The sequence below is a fragment of the Oncorhynchus clarkii genome, chromosome 6 (genome assembly GCF_045791955.1).
Source record: "Oncorhynchus clarkii lewisi isolate Uvic-CL-2024 chromosome 6, UVic_Ocla_1.0, whole genome shotgun sequence".
NCBI classification, from domain to species: Eukaryota; Metazoa; Chordata; class Actinopteri; order Salmoniformes; family Salmonidae; genus Oncorhynchus; species Oncorhynchus clarkii.
The window spans coordinates 17,087,014-17,100,508 of NC_092152.1; the positions used below are offsets into that span (position 1 = coordinate 17,087,014).

The window sequence follows — 13,495 nt, forward strand, 5'->3', positions numbered from 1 at the left end:
GGGAGGGGGCGGGTGGGGAAGAGGGGGACGGACATGTGGGAGGGAATATGTGCAGAGAGTGATCATGTTTTCACCATGTGCACAGGAAGTGCGCTCCCGTCGGCTGTCATCAATGTCAACCCCGGGGCATTGTGGGTCTCCAAAGAGTTCCTATGTCACCTCTCCTTACTGTATCCTTAACCTCATACAACCATCCGGGATGTCTTGCAAGCCTACATTCTGTTTCGCTACTCAGATTCCAGTCTAGTAATTACGAGGCTACTGTGGACTTCCTAAAACATTCTCATTCTAATGAATGAACACTCACACTCAGGGAGATCCCTTTTCTAATTACATTTACTCCCAATTGTGTGGGGTGTGCTGTTAGTCCTATGTCTATCAAGGGAAATGTAATCTAATTTGTGTGTGTGTGTGCGTGTGTGTGTGTGTGTTGTTAAATTGTTTTTCCAACTACCGAGTGGGTGTTTAATGGAAGGTTTGTGTGTTTGTTTCCAGCTGCTGTCTGAGAGCCAGATCAACATGGTGAAGGTGATGAACTCAGTGAACGATGCTCTCAACTCCATGCAGAAGGAGACAGGGAACCTGAAGAGCAAGTTCAAGGCAGACCTCCAGAGAGCACCTGTTCGCAGTGCCCGGCCCAAAGGCTGCTCCAATGGTAGGCCTATGGATAGACACCAGTGGTGGCTGGTGGAAGGACATCTCCTATCTACACCATGTCAGCTGTAGAAATGGTTGATCCTTTGAGCTGAAGTAAACCATATGTTTGGCCAACTAGATGTATTTAATGCCTGACAAGGCTATTTCACAATTTCACTAGAAGGAAAAAAAGCACAGCTTCATACTGAAATATGTTTGCATACTACACCTCTGATACCACAAATTATTTTTGTAAAAAAAATTGCATTTCTATAAAGTACAGGATTTGGACATGATGAAGTGAAGCTGTCTGGACAGATTCAGACGGCTGACTATTAAGAGAAGAAAATGTTGGAGCTCACTGGTTTCATTTAATAATTTCTATGATAAAATCCAGGATTTAAAAGTTAATCTGGTGTCTATCTGATCTCGCTAGGCTCCAGACCTCGGGACTGCAGCGATATCTACGCAAGTGGTCAGCGGGAGGACGGGATCTACTCTGTCTTTCCCATGCACTACCCTGCTGGTTTCCAGGTCTTCTGTGACATGACAACGGACGGAGGAGGATGGACGGTGAGTGTCTGATCCCTGTATCAACCTGTGTCACGCCCAGCTGTTGCGTAGGAGAAACAACGATGGTCCCCAGCAAACCGGGAACATTCCCAGAACATTAGCTAAGATTCCCTATAAAGATGCATGATGCAAACATGGCTCTGCCATTTCCTGGTTGCTAAAATTCTAATAGTTCCACTGTTTTCAGTTTATGTGACAAAACAAGAAATGATAGTGTAGAGAATCATTGTACCATCTAAACCGCTATGAATTATATTTGACATAACCAAAAATATAGTATTTCCAAGATTAAGTACTGTTCAAGTGAAATAATGTGCATATTGTCAACATATGAAGTGCAAAAAAAATATGGTTGTTTTTGTATGATTAAACGCTGTTGAAATACAATTAAAATGCCTCAAATGTGAATTTCCATTAAAACATAATGGGGATGTATTCCAAACGGCTTTAAGGAATACACATTTGCATGCTGAGAATGTTGTGGTAATATTAGGTCAAACTTAAAAATAACATGTTCTTGAAATGTTCTGAGGACCTTCAAGACAAAGTCTTGGCATAAGCTTGCCTTCTAGGCAGAGTCGCAAAGAAAAATACATATCTCAGACTGACTAAGATGGGCAAAAGAACAGAGACACTGGACAGAGGAACTCTGCCTAGAAGGCCAGCATCCCGGTGTCGTCTCTTCTCTGTTGCCAATGAGACTGATGTTTTGCGGGTACCATTTAATGAAGCTGCCAGTTGAGGAATTGTGAGGCGTCTGTTTCTCAAACTAGACACTCTAATGTACTTGTCCTCTTGCTCAGTTGTGCACCGCTCCTCTTTCTGTTCTGGTTAGAGACAGTTTGCGCTGTTCTGTGAAGGGAGTAGTTCACAGCGTTGTATGAGATCTTCAGTTTCTTGACAATTTCTCTCATGGAATAGCCTTCATTTCTCAAAACAAGAATAGACTGACGAGTTTCAGAAGAAAGTGCTTTGTTTCTGCCCATTTTGAGCCTGTAATCGAACCCACAAATGCTGATGCTCCAGATACTCAACGAGTCTAAAGAAGGCCAGTTTTATTGCTTCTTTAATCAGAACAACAGTTTTCAGCTGTGTTAACATAATTGCAAAAGGATTTTCTAATGATCAATTAGCCTTTTAAAATTATAAACTCGGATTAGCAAAAACAACGTGCCATTGGAACACAGGAGTGATGGTTGCTGATAATGGGCCTCTGTACGCCTATGTAGATATTCCATAAAAAATCTGCCGTTTCCAGCTACAATAGTCATTTACAACATTAAGAATGTCTACACTGTATTTCTGATACATTTTTTTGTTATTTTAATGGACAAAAAAATAGCTTTTCTTTCAAAAACAAAAACATTTCTAAGTGGCCCCAAACATTTGAACGGTAGTGTATATATTTTTTATAATATTTTTTTTGCAAAAAGTTAGGGCTCAAAACAGGTGGGGCACTCCCCCACCTGCCTTGAATGACGGGTCGCCACTGACAGTTTAGCAGTTACTCCGGTCGGCCCCAGTGTCAATAAATTAATCAAACCAAAAGCTTACCTTGACTTGGAAAAGTTCCAGTGTTGGATAGTCATAGCCAGCTAGTTAACATAGCATCCCTCTCTGTTTGAGTTGGCTGAACTATCTTTTGCTTTCAGTACTAAATTAATTTTCTGATCCTTTGATTGGGTGGACAACATGTCATTTCATGCTGCAAGAGCTCTGATAGGTTAGAGGTTTCCTCCGGAAGTTGTCATAATTACTGTGTAAAACAATGGAAGCGGGTGAGAACCATACGCCTCCTAGGTTTTGTTTTGAAGTTAATGTACCTAGAGGAGAATGGAAGCTAGCTGTCTTCTGGGTACACCATGGTGCTACCCTACAGAGTGCTGTTGAGGCTACTATAGACCTTCATTGCAAAACAGTGTGTTGTAATCAACTATTTGGTGACGTGAATATATTTAGTATAGTTTTATCTAAAAAGGATAATAATAGGCAGACAGGCAGACAGGCAGACAGGCAGGCAGGCAGGCAGGCAGGCAGGCAGGCAGGCAGGCAGGCAGGCAGGCAGGCAGGCAGGCAGGCAGGCAGGCAGACAGACAGACAGGCAGGCAGGCAGGCAGGCAGGCAGGCAGGCTGTCAGGCTGTCAGGCAGGCAGAGAGATGCAAGCACCAAACCAACTTTATTTGTTTCTTTTTACTTGAGTCACAGAGCAGTTAAAAGTATGGCCTTTTCTAAAAGTATTACTCACTAATTCATCAAACACATAGGAGCTTTAATAGTGGTCCGCAAACTATTAGAAAAGTTATAATTAAGTCTAACTTTCAGGGTATGTTTGGACACATTCATTTCTGTTACTTTTCTCATCAATATTATTGAAGTGACCTCTATCACTTTATTGCTCAAAAGCCAATTATTCTGAATTATGGTTCTATGAGGGATCACTTAAAAGTGCCTCTTTCTCAATTTTCAAATGCATTGCAATGTGTTTCAAATATAATGCCCAATTAACTGTTCAAGTGTCTTGAAGATAATATCCAGGGGCTCCTTGGCTTTCCTACCTCTCTTGCATTTTATGTTGCTCTTGAATGTAATGTAGTACAGAGCATCAAACTTTACATATGACAACATGACATGAGGTCAACAAAAATCCCTGCATGGTGTTTGCTTTATTTGTCGTTGGTCACCCGATGGACATCTTCCTCCTATATGTAAGCAAGTGGACTCCATATCCCGCTGGTGCAGTTTGAATAAGTTCCATTCATTTCCCCGCCTGCAGTCACAGTCAAGGTCTGCAGAAACCCCCCAGATGGCTTGTGCTGAGAGGAGCGATGGTGAAATGGCATTTTAAACTGAAAAGAGTGTGATATTCATACATTCCCCCCTGCGGGATGGCAATAGCTGAAATAGTGACCTTGCAGCATTGCCTCTATGACTTGTTGAGGTCTCCAGGGCTCTAGAGTCATCTCCCCTTAGCTTGATGTCTAGAGACTGGCTCAGGTTGGTTTAGCAGAGTAGTACCAGGAGACACATTCCCAGACCAAAGAGTCCAATGAATCATTCAAGGAGAGCCCTTTGCTCTCCATTAAACCAACTGTGGGCAACCACCGCTCATTAGGACCAATGGCTCTGATAAACTTATTAGCCATAGTAAGGCAATTCATAAGGAGAATATTACAGACCAAGCTGTTTCCCACCTACGAGTTTCCTATATTTCTGATACATTTTCTTCCTTCTGAGCACATCTCAGCAGTGGGAGATGGAAGGCAAAGAATAGTGCATTTACAGGGAATTAATAGTCACAGCGACCCTATTCATCATCGCTGGCTTCCAGCAGTTTCCTGATGAGGATGCAGTCTCATCTCTCTCTGCACCGCTGAAGAGCTGGGAGCTCTGCTTTCCTGAGGTACAGGAGGGCTGCTGGTACACTCTCAGACATACCCCCCCCCCCTCTCTCTCCTGCTCTCTCTCTCTCTCTCCGCTCTCTCTCTCCTCTTTTTCCTCCATTTGTTTGCCATATAAACACATGAATAGAATATGAATGAGGAAGCCAATTTATGATGTGTGGTACGAGCCTTAGCCAAGTGCTTCCTCCAAGGTCATAGTGTTGGAATCCAGTATTACCGTAGTGAGGCAGCCCTGATGTTGACAAAGTGACAAAGTGAACAGAACAACCACTTAGTGGTTCTTTGTAGTATAATTGGTAGAAAATGGCGCTTGTAACATCAAAATAGTGAGATTCCCGGGACCACCCATCCATAAAATGTATGCACACATAACTGTAAGTAGCTTTGGATAAAATCTTCTGCTAAATGGCATATATTATTATTATTACAAGCCAGAGTGAGTTGGCAGATGTCACTCAGATCACTCTGATTTCAGTTACATGTTGAGGCTTAGCATCAGCTGTGGTGGTGAAGGAAAGGGTTACCTGCTAATAAACATTTAATATATATATATATAGATATATATATATATATATATATTATATATTATATATAAGTACACACACAAAAAAAATATATATTTTTTGTGTGTGTACTTTTACCCCATTTTTTACCAATTGGTAGTTACAATCTTGTCCCATCGCTGCAACTCCCCTATGGACTCGGGAGAGGCGATGGTTGAGAGTCATGCATCCTCCGAAACACGACCCTGCCAAGCCGCACTGCTTCTTGACACACTGTTTGCTTAAGCCAGCCGCACCAATGTGTCGGTGGAAACACCGTCCAGCTGGTGACTGGGGTCAGCTTGCAGGCGCCTGGCCCGCCACAAGGAGGCGCTAGAGCACGATGGGACAAGGAAATCCTGGCTGGCCAAACCCTCCCCTAACCCGGACGACACTGGGCCAATTGTGCGCCGCCTCATGGGTCTCTCGGTCACTGCCGGCTGTGACACAGCCTGGGATCAAATCCAGGTCTGCGATGCAGTGCCTTAGACCAGTGCGCCGCTCGGGAGGCCCCCTGCTAATAAACTTTTTGATAATTAACCGTCCCCCTGGTGGAAGCTCCATAACCAGGCCTTCTTTTAGATGAGCTCCTGAGTGGTGCAGCGATCTAAGGCACTGCATCTCAGTGCTAGAGGTGTCACTACAGACCCTGGTTCGATTCCAGGCTGTTTCACAACCGGCCGCGACCAGGAGACCAATGAGGCGGCGCACAATTGGCCCAGCACTGTAGATAGGTGGTTTATGATACTCTGGTGTGCAAATATGCCTAAGAGGGAGTGTCTCCATCAGGACACTTCATGCTCTACAGGAGAGCTGTCAAAGATCAAGACCTCGGAGGCCCAGCATCCATACATCACACGATCACATTATAACACATTATAACCATCATCTGGAGGGGTCGTCACTAGCTACCACAGCCACAAAGTAAACAAACTAAACCCTGCCTATTCTACAAAAATATTTATACAATATAGCCAATTTGTACTTTGTAGCTGTGACAACTAGTTACTGTAGTGATCGACGATATGACAGTATGCCCTCTGCTTTTATAACATTTCATAAATGCCTATCTATAGTTATAAATGGCAGAGTTGTATTATTACCACGTTTATTCTTAAACATCAAACATATACTAGGAAAACCCTTCACATTACAATGTTTTCGTAATAACGCCATCTATTAACCTTTAATAACAAAACAAAAATGACATACATTTTCATATTCCATCTATCGTCATGGCCACCATTGTGGCTGACGGAAACCATTGTTCCAAAGTTCCTTTATTTCATGTTTAATGTTTTGAGGCTGGTTCTCCATAGTAACAGCACAAAGGAATTTGTCTGTGGCCTGAGATTTACCAGGGGCGTGAGGGGTCATAAAACCCCCCACATCTTCAGACCCCTAGATCTCTCCTCCTCTGTTGGGGTTGAGAGATAATCTGTAGGGTTGTGGTCTCCTGTAACCTGACCTGGTCAGGACAGTCATGACAGTGTGCTGGTGTGTAAATGTACAGTATGTGCATATTATGTGTGAGTGACTTAATGATGGAGTGAGTGTGTGTGTGTGTGTGTGTGTGTGTGTGTGTGTGTGTGTGTGTGTGTGTGCGTGCGTGCAAGCGTGCGTGCGTGTGTGTGTGTATGAGAGTGATAGTGTGTGAGTGTGTAGGGCCCTGTGAGTGTGCATAGAGACATTGCAAAGATTTTAATAAAAGCTCAATAAATATACAAGTTTAACTCAGATAGTCCATGAAGCAATTTTGTTAGCTATTTGTCAGTCGTATTGCTTGGGGATAGAAGCTGTTCAAGAGCATGTTGGTGTCAGACTTGATGCACCGGCAGAGAAAATAGTCCATGGCTTGGGTGGTTGGAGTCTTTGAAGATTCTTTTCACACTGCCTGATATAGAGTTCCTCGATGTGGAACGTGACGAGGTTGGACCCAGGTGCAGAGAAGAGACCAGACGAAGAATCAGTGGTTAAGAATAAACGTAATGCTTTTCTAAGAAACGGTAGCTACAGGATCACAGTACACTTGAAAAACAACAAACACTAAGTCTCAAAAACTCACTCAGGAAACTAATGCACACTGTAAACAATTCAAGCTTCCGCAAGGGACAACAGAAAACACACCTCTTTTAACAAAAAAAAAAATGTTGAGTTAAATTGGACACACCTGAGTGTCGTTAATGTCTCTAGGACGGTCTCTGCCGCCCTCTGGTGACAGGTGGAACCATGATGTACTGGGCTGTCCACACAACTCTCTGTAGCGCCATGCAATCGAGGGTGGTGCTATTTCCATTCCAAGCAGTGATGCAGCCAGTCAATATGCTCTCAATGGTACAGCTGTAGAACCCCCGTTTCCTGTAGTCCACGATCAGCTCCTTGGTTTTGCTGACTTTGAGGGAGAGGTTGTTGCCCCGGCATCAGGCTGCCAGGTCACTGACCTACTCCCTGTATGCTGACTCATCGTCACCGGTGATCAGGCCTACCACCGTCGTGTCGTCAGTGAACTTGATAATGGTGCTGGAGTAGTGAGTGACTACACAGTTGTGGGTGAACAGGGGGTACAGGAAGGGACTAAGCACACACCCATGTGGGGCCCCTGTGTTAAGGGTCAGCGTGGCTGAGGTGATGTTGCCTTCCCTCACCACCTGAGTTCGGCCTTCAGGAAGTCCAGGATCCAGTTGCAGAGGGAGGTGTTCAGACCCAGAGTCCTAAGCTTGGTGTCGAGTGACGAGCTTGCAGGGGACAATGGTATTGAACTCTGAGCTGTAGTCAATGAACAGCAATTCTCACATACTGTAGGTATTCCTCTTATCTAGGTGGGTGAGGGCAGTGTGGAGAGCAATTGATATCGCATCGTCTATGGATCTGTTAGGGCGGTATGCAAATTGGAGTGGGTCTAGGGTGTCTGGGATGGTGGAGTTAATGTGTGCCATAACTAGCCTCTCAAAGCACCCAATGATTATAAAAGTGAGTGCTACAGGGCCGTAGTCATTGTAGCATGAAGCCTTAGAGTCTTTAGGAACAGGAATGATTGTGGTAATATTAAAACATGTGGGGATTACAGACTGGGACAAGGAGAGGTTGAAAATGACTGTGAATATGCCTGCCAGCTGTTCTGCGCATGCTCTGAGAGCGTGCCCGTCAGGCCTTGTGGCCTTGTGGGTGTTGACCTAATTAAAGACCCTTCTCACGTCGGCCTCAGAGAGCGAGATCACCCAATCCTCTGGGTTGGTGATGGCCCTCACACCCGTCTCGATGTTGTTGTCAAAGCGTGTATAAAATGCTTTGAGTTTGTCTGGTAGAGAGACATCATTGGGCAGCTCACGGTTGGGTCTTCCTTTGTAATCCGTAATGGACTGATGCCCCTGCCACATACGGCAGGCGGCGTAGCCTATGTAATATGATTGTACCTTATTCCTATATAGTCCTTTTGCTTGTTTGGTGACTCTGCGGAGGTCATAGCGGGCCTTCTTGTACTTATTATTGTCTTCGGCCATAGCATCAGTGTTGCCTACAATAGCTCTGTTTGTGGTAGCCCTGTTCTTTAGTTTAGCACCAAACTCTGTGTTAATCCAGGGCTTTTCATTGGGGAAGCAGCGAACCCTCACTTGGGTTCAACATCGCTGATGTATTTTATAATGAAACCTGTGACGGAGGTGGTTAGCTTGTCAATGTTATCGGCTGAGTCTCGAAACATATTTCAATCAGCGCTAGCAAAGCAGTCCTGTAGCATAGCCTCTGATTCTGGTTACAATTTCTCCACGGAGAAAATCACGGGTATTTCCTGTTTCAACTTCTGCTTGTAAACAGGAAGCAAGAGTACGGAGTCATTATCTGATTTGCCGAATGGCGGACGAGGGAGGGCATTGTATGCTTGCTTGTGTGTAAAGTAGAAGTGGTCTAAGACTTTATCGCCTCTAGTGGCGTTAGAGACGGGTTGATGGAAGTTGGGCATCACGTGTCTTAGTGACGCCAAATTAAAATCGCCAGAAACCAGAAAGGCAGCCTTTGGGTGTAGGTCTTCCAGCTTGTTTATAGTCTTGTACAGTTTGTTAACTTCTTACGGCTGAAATCCCGTTAACGGGATCGATATGACAACAGCCAGTGAAAGTGCAGGGCTCCAATTTCAAACAACAGATATCTCATAATTAAAATTCCTCAAACATACAAGTATTATACACCATTTGAAAGATAAACTTGTTGTTAATCCGATTTCAAAAAGGCTTTACGACAAAAGCATACCTTGCGATTATGTTGGGTCAGCACCTAGTCACAGACAAAACCAACCATTTTTCCAGCCAAAGAGAGGAGTCACAAAAAGCAGAAATAGAGATAAAATGAATCACTAACCTTTGATGATCTTCATCAGATGATACTCATAGGACTTCATGTTACACAATACATGTATGTCTTTTTCTATAAAGTTCATATTTATATCCAAAAATCTCAGTTTACATTGGCGCGTTATGCTCAATATTGTTTTGCTTCCAAAACATCCGGTGATTTTGCAAAGAGCTACTTCAATTTACAGAAATACTCACAATAAATATTGATAAAGGATACAAGTGTTATGCATGGGATTATAGATAAACCTCTCCTTAATGCAACCGCTGTGTCAGATTTCAAAAAAGCTTTACGGAAAAAGCACACCATGCAATAATCTGAGTCCATCATTTATGTCCAAATACCTCCTTTTTGTTTGCGTGTTTAGTTCACAAATCCAAATTCATGAGGCGCGAGCACAAGGTCCAGACGAAAAGTCAAAAAGTTCCATTACAGTTTGTAGAAACATGTCAAACGATGTATAGAATCAATCTTTAGGATGTGTTTAACATAAATCTTCAATAATGTTCCAACCCGGAGAATTCCTTTGTCTTTAGAAATGCAATGGAACGCAGCTACCTCTCACGGGTGCGCGCAAGACTGAGCTCATGGCACTCTGCCAGACCTCTTACTCAATCAGCTCTTATTCTCTTCTACTTCACAGTAGAAGCCTGAAACAAGGTTCTAAAGACTGTTGACATCTAGTGGAAGCCTTAGGAAGTGCAATCGGACCAAATTGTACACTGTATATTGGATAGGCAAAGACTTGAAAACCTACAAACCTCAGATTCCCCACTTCCTGGTTGGATTTTTTCTCAGGTTTTTGCCTGCCATATGAGTTCTGTTATACTCACAGACATCATTCAAACAGTTTTAGAAATTTCAGGGTGTTTTCTATCTAAATCAGCATTGTAAAAAGCAAAGGGTTGGTCAATGCAAATAGTCCGGGTGGCCGTTTGATGAAGTGTTCGGCAGTCTTATGGCTTTGGGGTAAAAGCTGTTAAGGAGCCTTTTGGCCCTAGACTTGGTGCTCAGGTACCGCTGGAGACTTTGATCATTTTTTAGGCATTCTTCTGACACCGCTGAGTATATACAGTTGAAGTCGGAGGTTTGCATTCACCTTAGCCAAATACATTTAAACTCAGTTTTTCACAATTCCTTTTTTTACCATATTCCCAGTGGGTCAGAAGTTTACATACACTCAATTCGTATTTGGTAGCATTGCCTTTAAATTGTTTAATTTGGGTCAAATGTTTCAGGTAGCCTTCCACAAGCGTCCCACAATAAGTTGGGTGAATTTTGGCCCATTCCTCCTGACAGAGCTGGTGTAACTGAGTCAGGTTTATAGGCCTCCTTGCTCGCACATGCTTTTTCAGTTCTGCCCACACATTTTCTATAGGATGGAGGTCGGGGCTTTGTGATGGTGACTCCAATACCTTGACTTTGTTGTCCTTAAGCCATTTTGACACAACTTTGGAAGTATGCTTGGGGTCATTGTCCATTTGGAAGACCCATTTGCGACCAAGCTTTAACTTCCTGACTGATGTCTTGAGATGTTGCTTCAATATATATAATTTTCCTCCCTCATGATGCCATCTATTTTGTGAAGTGCACCAGTCCCTCCTGCTGCAAAGCACCCACACAACATGATGCTGCCACCCCCGTGCTTCACTGTTGGGATGGTGTTCTTCGGCTTGCAAGCCTCCCCCTTTTTCCTCCAAACATAACGATGGTCATTTTGACCAAACGGTTCCCTTTTTGTTTGATCAGACCAGAGGACTTTTCTCCAAAAAGTATGATGTTTGTCCCCATGCGCAGTTGCAAACCGTAGTCTGGCTTTTTTTATGGCAGTTTTGGAGCAGTGGTTTCTTCCTTGTTGAGCGGCCTTTCCTGTTATGTCGATATAGGACTCGTTTTACTGTGGATATAGATACTTTTGTAACTGGTTCCTCCAGCGTCTTCACAAGGTCCTTTGCTGTTGTTCTGGGATTGATTTGTACTTTTTGCACCAAAGTATGTTCATCTCTAGGAGACAGAACGTCTAGTTCAGAAATGTACGTACGGTCACTGTGGGGACGATGTTGTCAATGCACTTATTGATGAAGCCGGTGACTGAGGTGGTATTCTCCTCATTGTGATTGGATGAATTCCGGAACATATTCCAGTCTGTGCTACCAAAACAGTCATGTAGCATAGCATCCGCACCATCTGACCACTTCTGTATTGAGCATGTCACTGGTACTTCCTGCTTTAGTTTTTGCTCTTAAGCAGGAATCAGGAGGATAGAAGTATGGTCAGATTTGCCAAATGAAGAGAGAGGGAGAGCTTTGTATGCGTCTCTGTGTGTGGAGTAACGTTGGTCTCCAGTTTTTTTCCTCTGCTTGCACATGTGATATGCTGGCAGAAATTAGGTATAACAGATTTAAGTTTGCCTAGATTACCTTATATCTACCAGCACGTCGCATGTGCAAGCACAGGGGGAAAAAACTCTGTTTACTCCATAAACAGAGACGCAGGATAAGAGTAGGAGGGCATGGGGGAAATGGAGTGGCAGTGGATCTACGCACAGTTTCCACAAGACAATGTCAATTCTAGTGCAAGTGTGACCCAGATAAGACTGAATTCCTCTAGTGTGCTTCTGCACTTCAAAGTGTAGAAGTGTAGAAGTGACAGTATGGTTTGGAGAATATTGTTGGGTTAGTGTATGTAACACAGGAGGTTGGTGGCACCTTAATTGGGGAGAATGGGCACGTGGTAATGGCTGGAGCGAAATAGGTGGAAAGGTATCAACAACATCAAACACATCATTTCCATGTGTTTAATGCCATTCTATTCGCTCCATTCCAGCTACTATTATGAGCTATCCTCCTCTCAGCAGCCTCCACTGGTATATAAGTATATCCATGATGTTGTTGGGTACAATGGAAGACAGAATAGGGTTGTGCTCATTAGGGCATACAATGGAAAACATTTTAAAACATTTTGAAATGAAAATGAGCAATTCTTATTGGGAAATTCCAAATAATCCCTCCCTGTTTTAGCCTGTTTCACTGTTACGCGTTCAGTTTCTCTCCTCCACTTATTCCATGTTTCATCTAAAGCTTTTGCCACTTACAGAAAGTCTGATACATTCTCCAAATGGATGTTGGCAAGTCACATAATTTGAGTTGAGGTTCAAAGCTTTTGAACATCTTTGATTCTGTCAACACAAGACAGACTTGACCCAACAGCAAATGAAAAGCTGAAGGTCTAAGTCTACCCCAATCGACTTGTGACAGCACCTCAGCCTTGCTCCCTCTCTGTGTCCAAATAGAAAAACTTACAGCTTATTGGCGCTCGCTAAGCAGTTTATCAGTAATTGAAAAGGATTACAAGGGCTTCATTTGCAAAGGTAAGTAGAGCAGTGCTTTACAGGTGGCCTTTATTGCGTTTGGCTTGTTAGCACTGCATTTACGGTGTGGCTCCATAATCCTAAACAGGTTCAATTAACAGTGCCAGACATTAAAGACCTTACTTTAAGTCCTACTCCAGTCTATTTTTCATCTCATTTATCACCTGATTTACTTATCAAAAGGCACAACTCAATACGTGATCCAGGCATCCTCATGACAAGGCACAAGTGGTGGGGAGGCCGAGTGGGGAGGCCGATCATCAGAGAACACCATCAGACCAACTCCTCGAATTGCGTCCCGATGAAGTTTTCACTTGTGTCTAAAAAAAAAATTTTTGCTCAAAACATATTTTTTCTACCCCATACATGTGTGTGCATTACTCTATTCATATGTGGGATGTTGTTGTTCAACAGGAAAATATATTTTTTAATTGCTTTAAATTGCTTTGGAAAGGCCCAGGGAGACCACAGGCAGTTCAGAGTGAAAGAAAATAGTCTGCTATTTGGATCTTCAGACAATAGTAGATTGCCTTTCTCATGTTTAAAGACACAGCAATGGACATTATATACTGTCGCTTTTGGTCATGGAATAACCTATGCAGTTATGATACAGATATTCTTAGTT

The 13,495-nt window shown here is 43.2% G+C and overlaps 1 protein-coding gene across 4 annotated transcripts in view; it reads left to right on the forward strand.

Moving 5' to 3' along the window:
- LOC139410671 (fibrinogen C domain containing 1a) overlaps positions 1–13,495 on the forward strand; it is a 101,870-nt gene that overhangs the window by 37,389 nt on the left and 50,986 nt on the right. For all 4 annotated transcript variants that reach the window (XM_071156061.1, XM_071156064.1, XM_071156062.1 and 1 more), the window contains 2 exons: positions 496–655; positions 1,073–1,209. In XM_071156061.1, the coding sequence (XP_071012162.1) occupies positions 496–655; positions 1,073–1,209 (297 nt within the window). The remainder of the gene's footprint in view (positions 1–495; positions 656–1,072; positions 1,210–13,495) is intronic.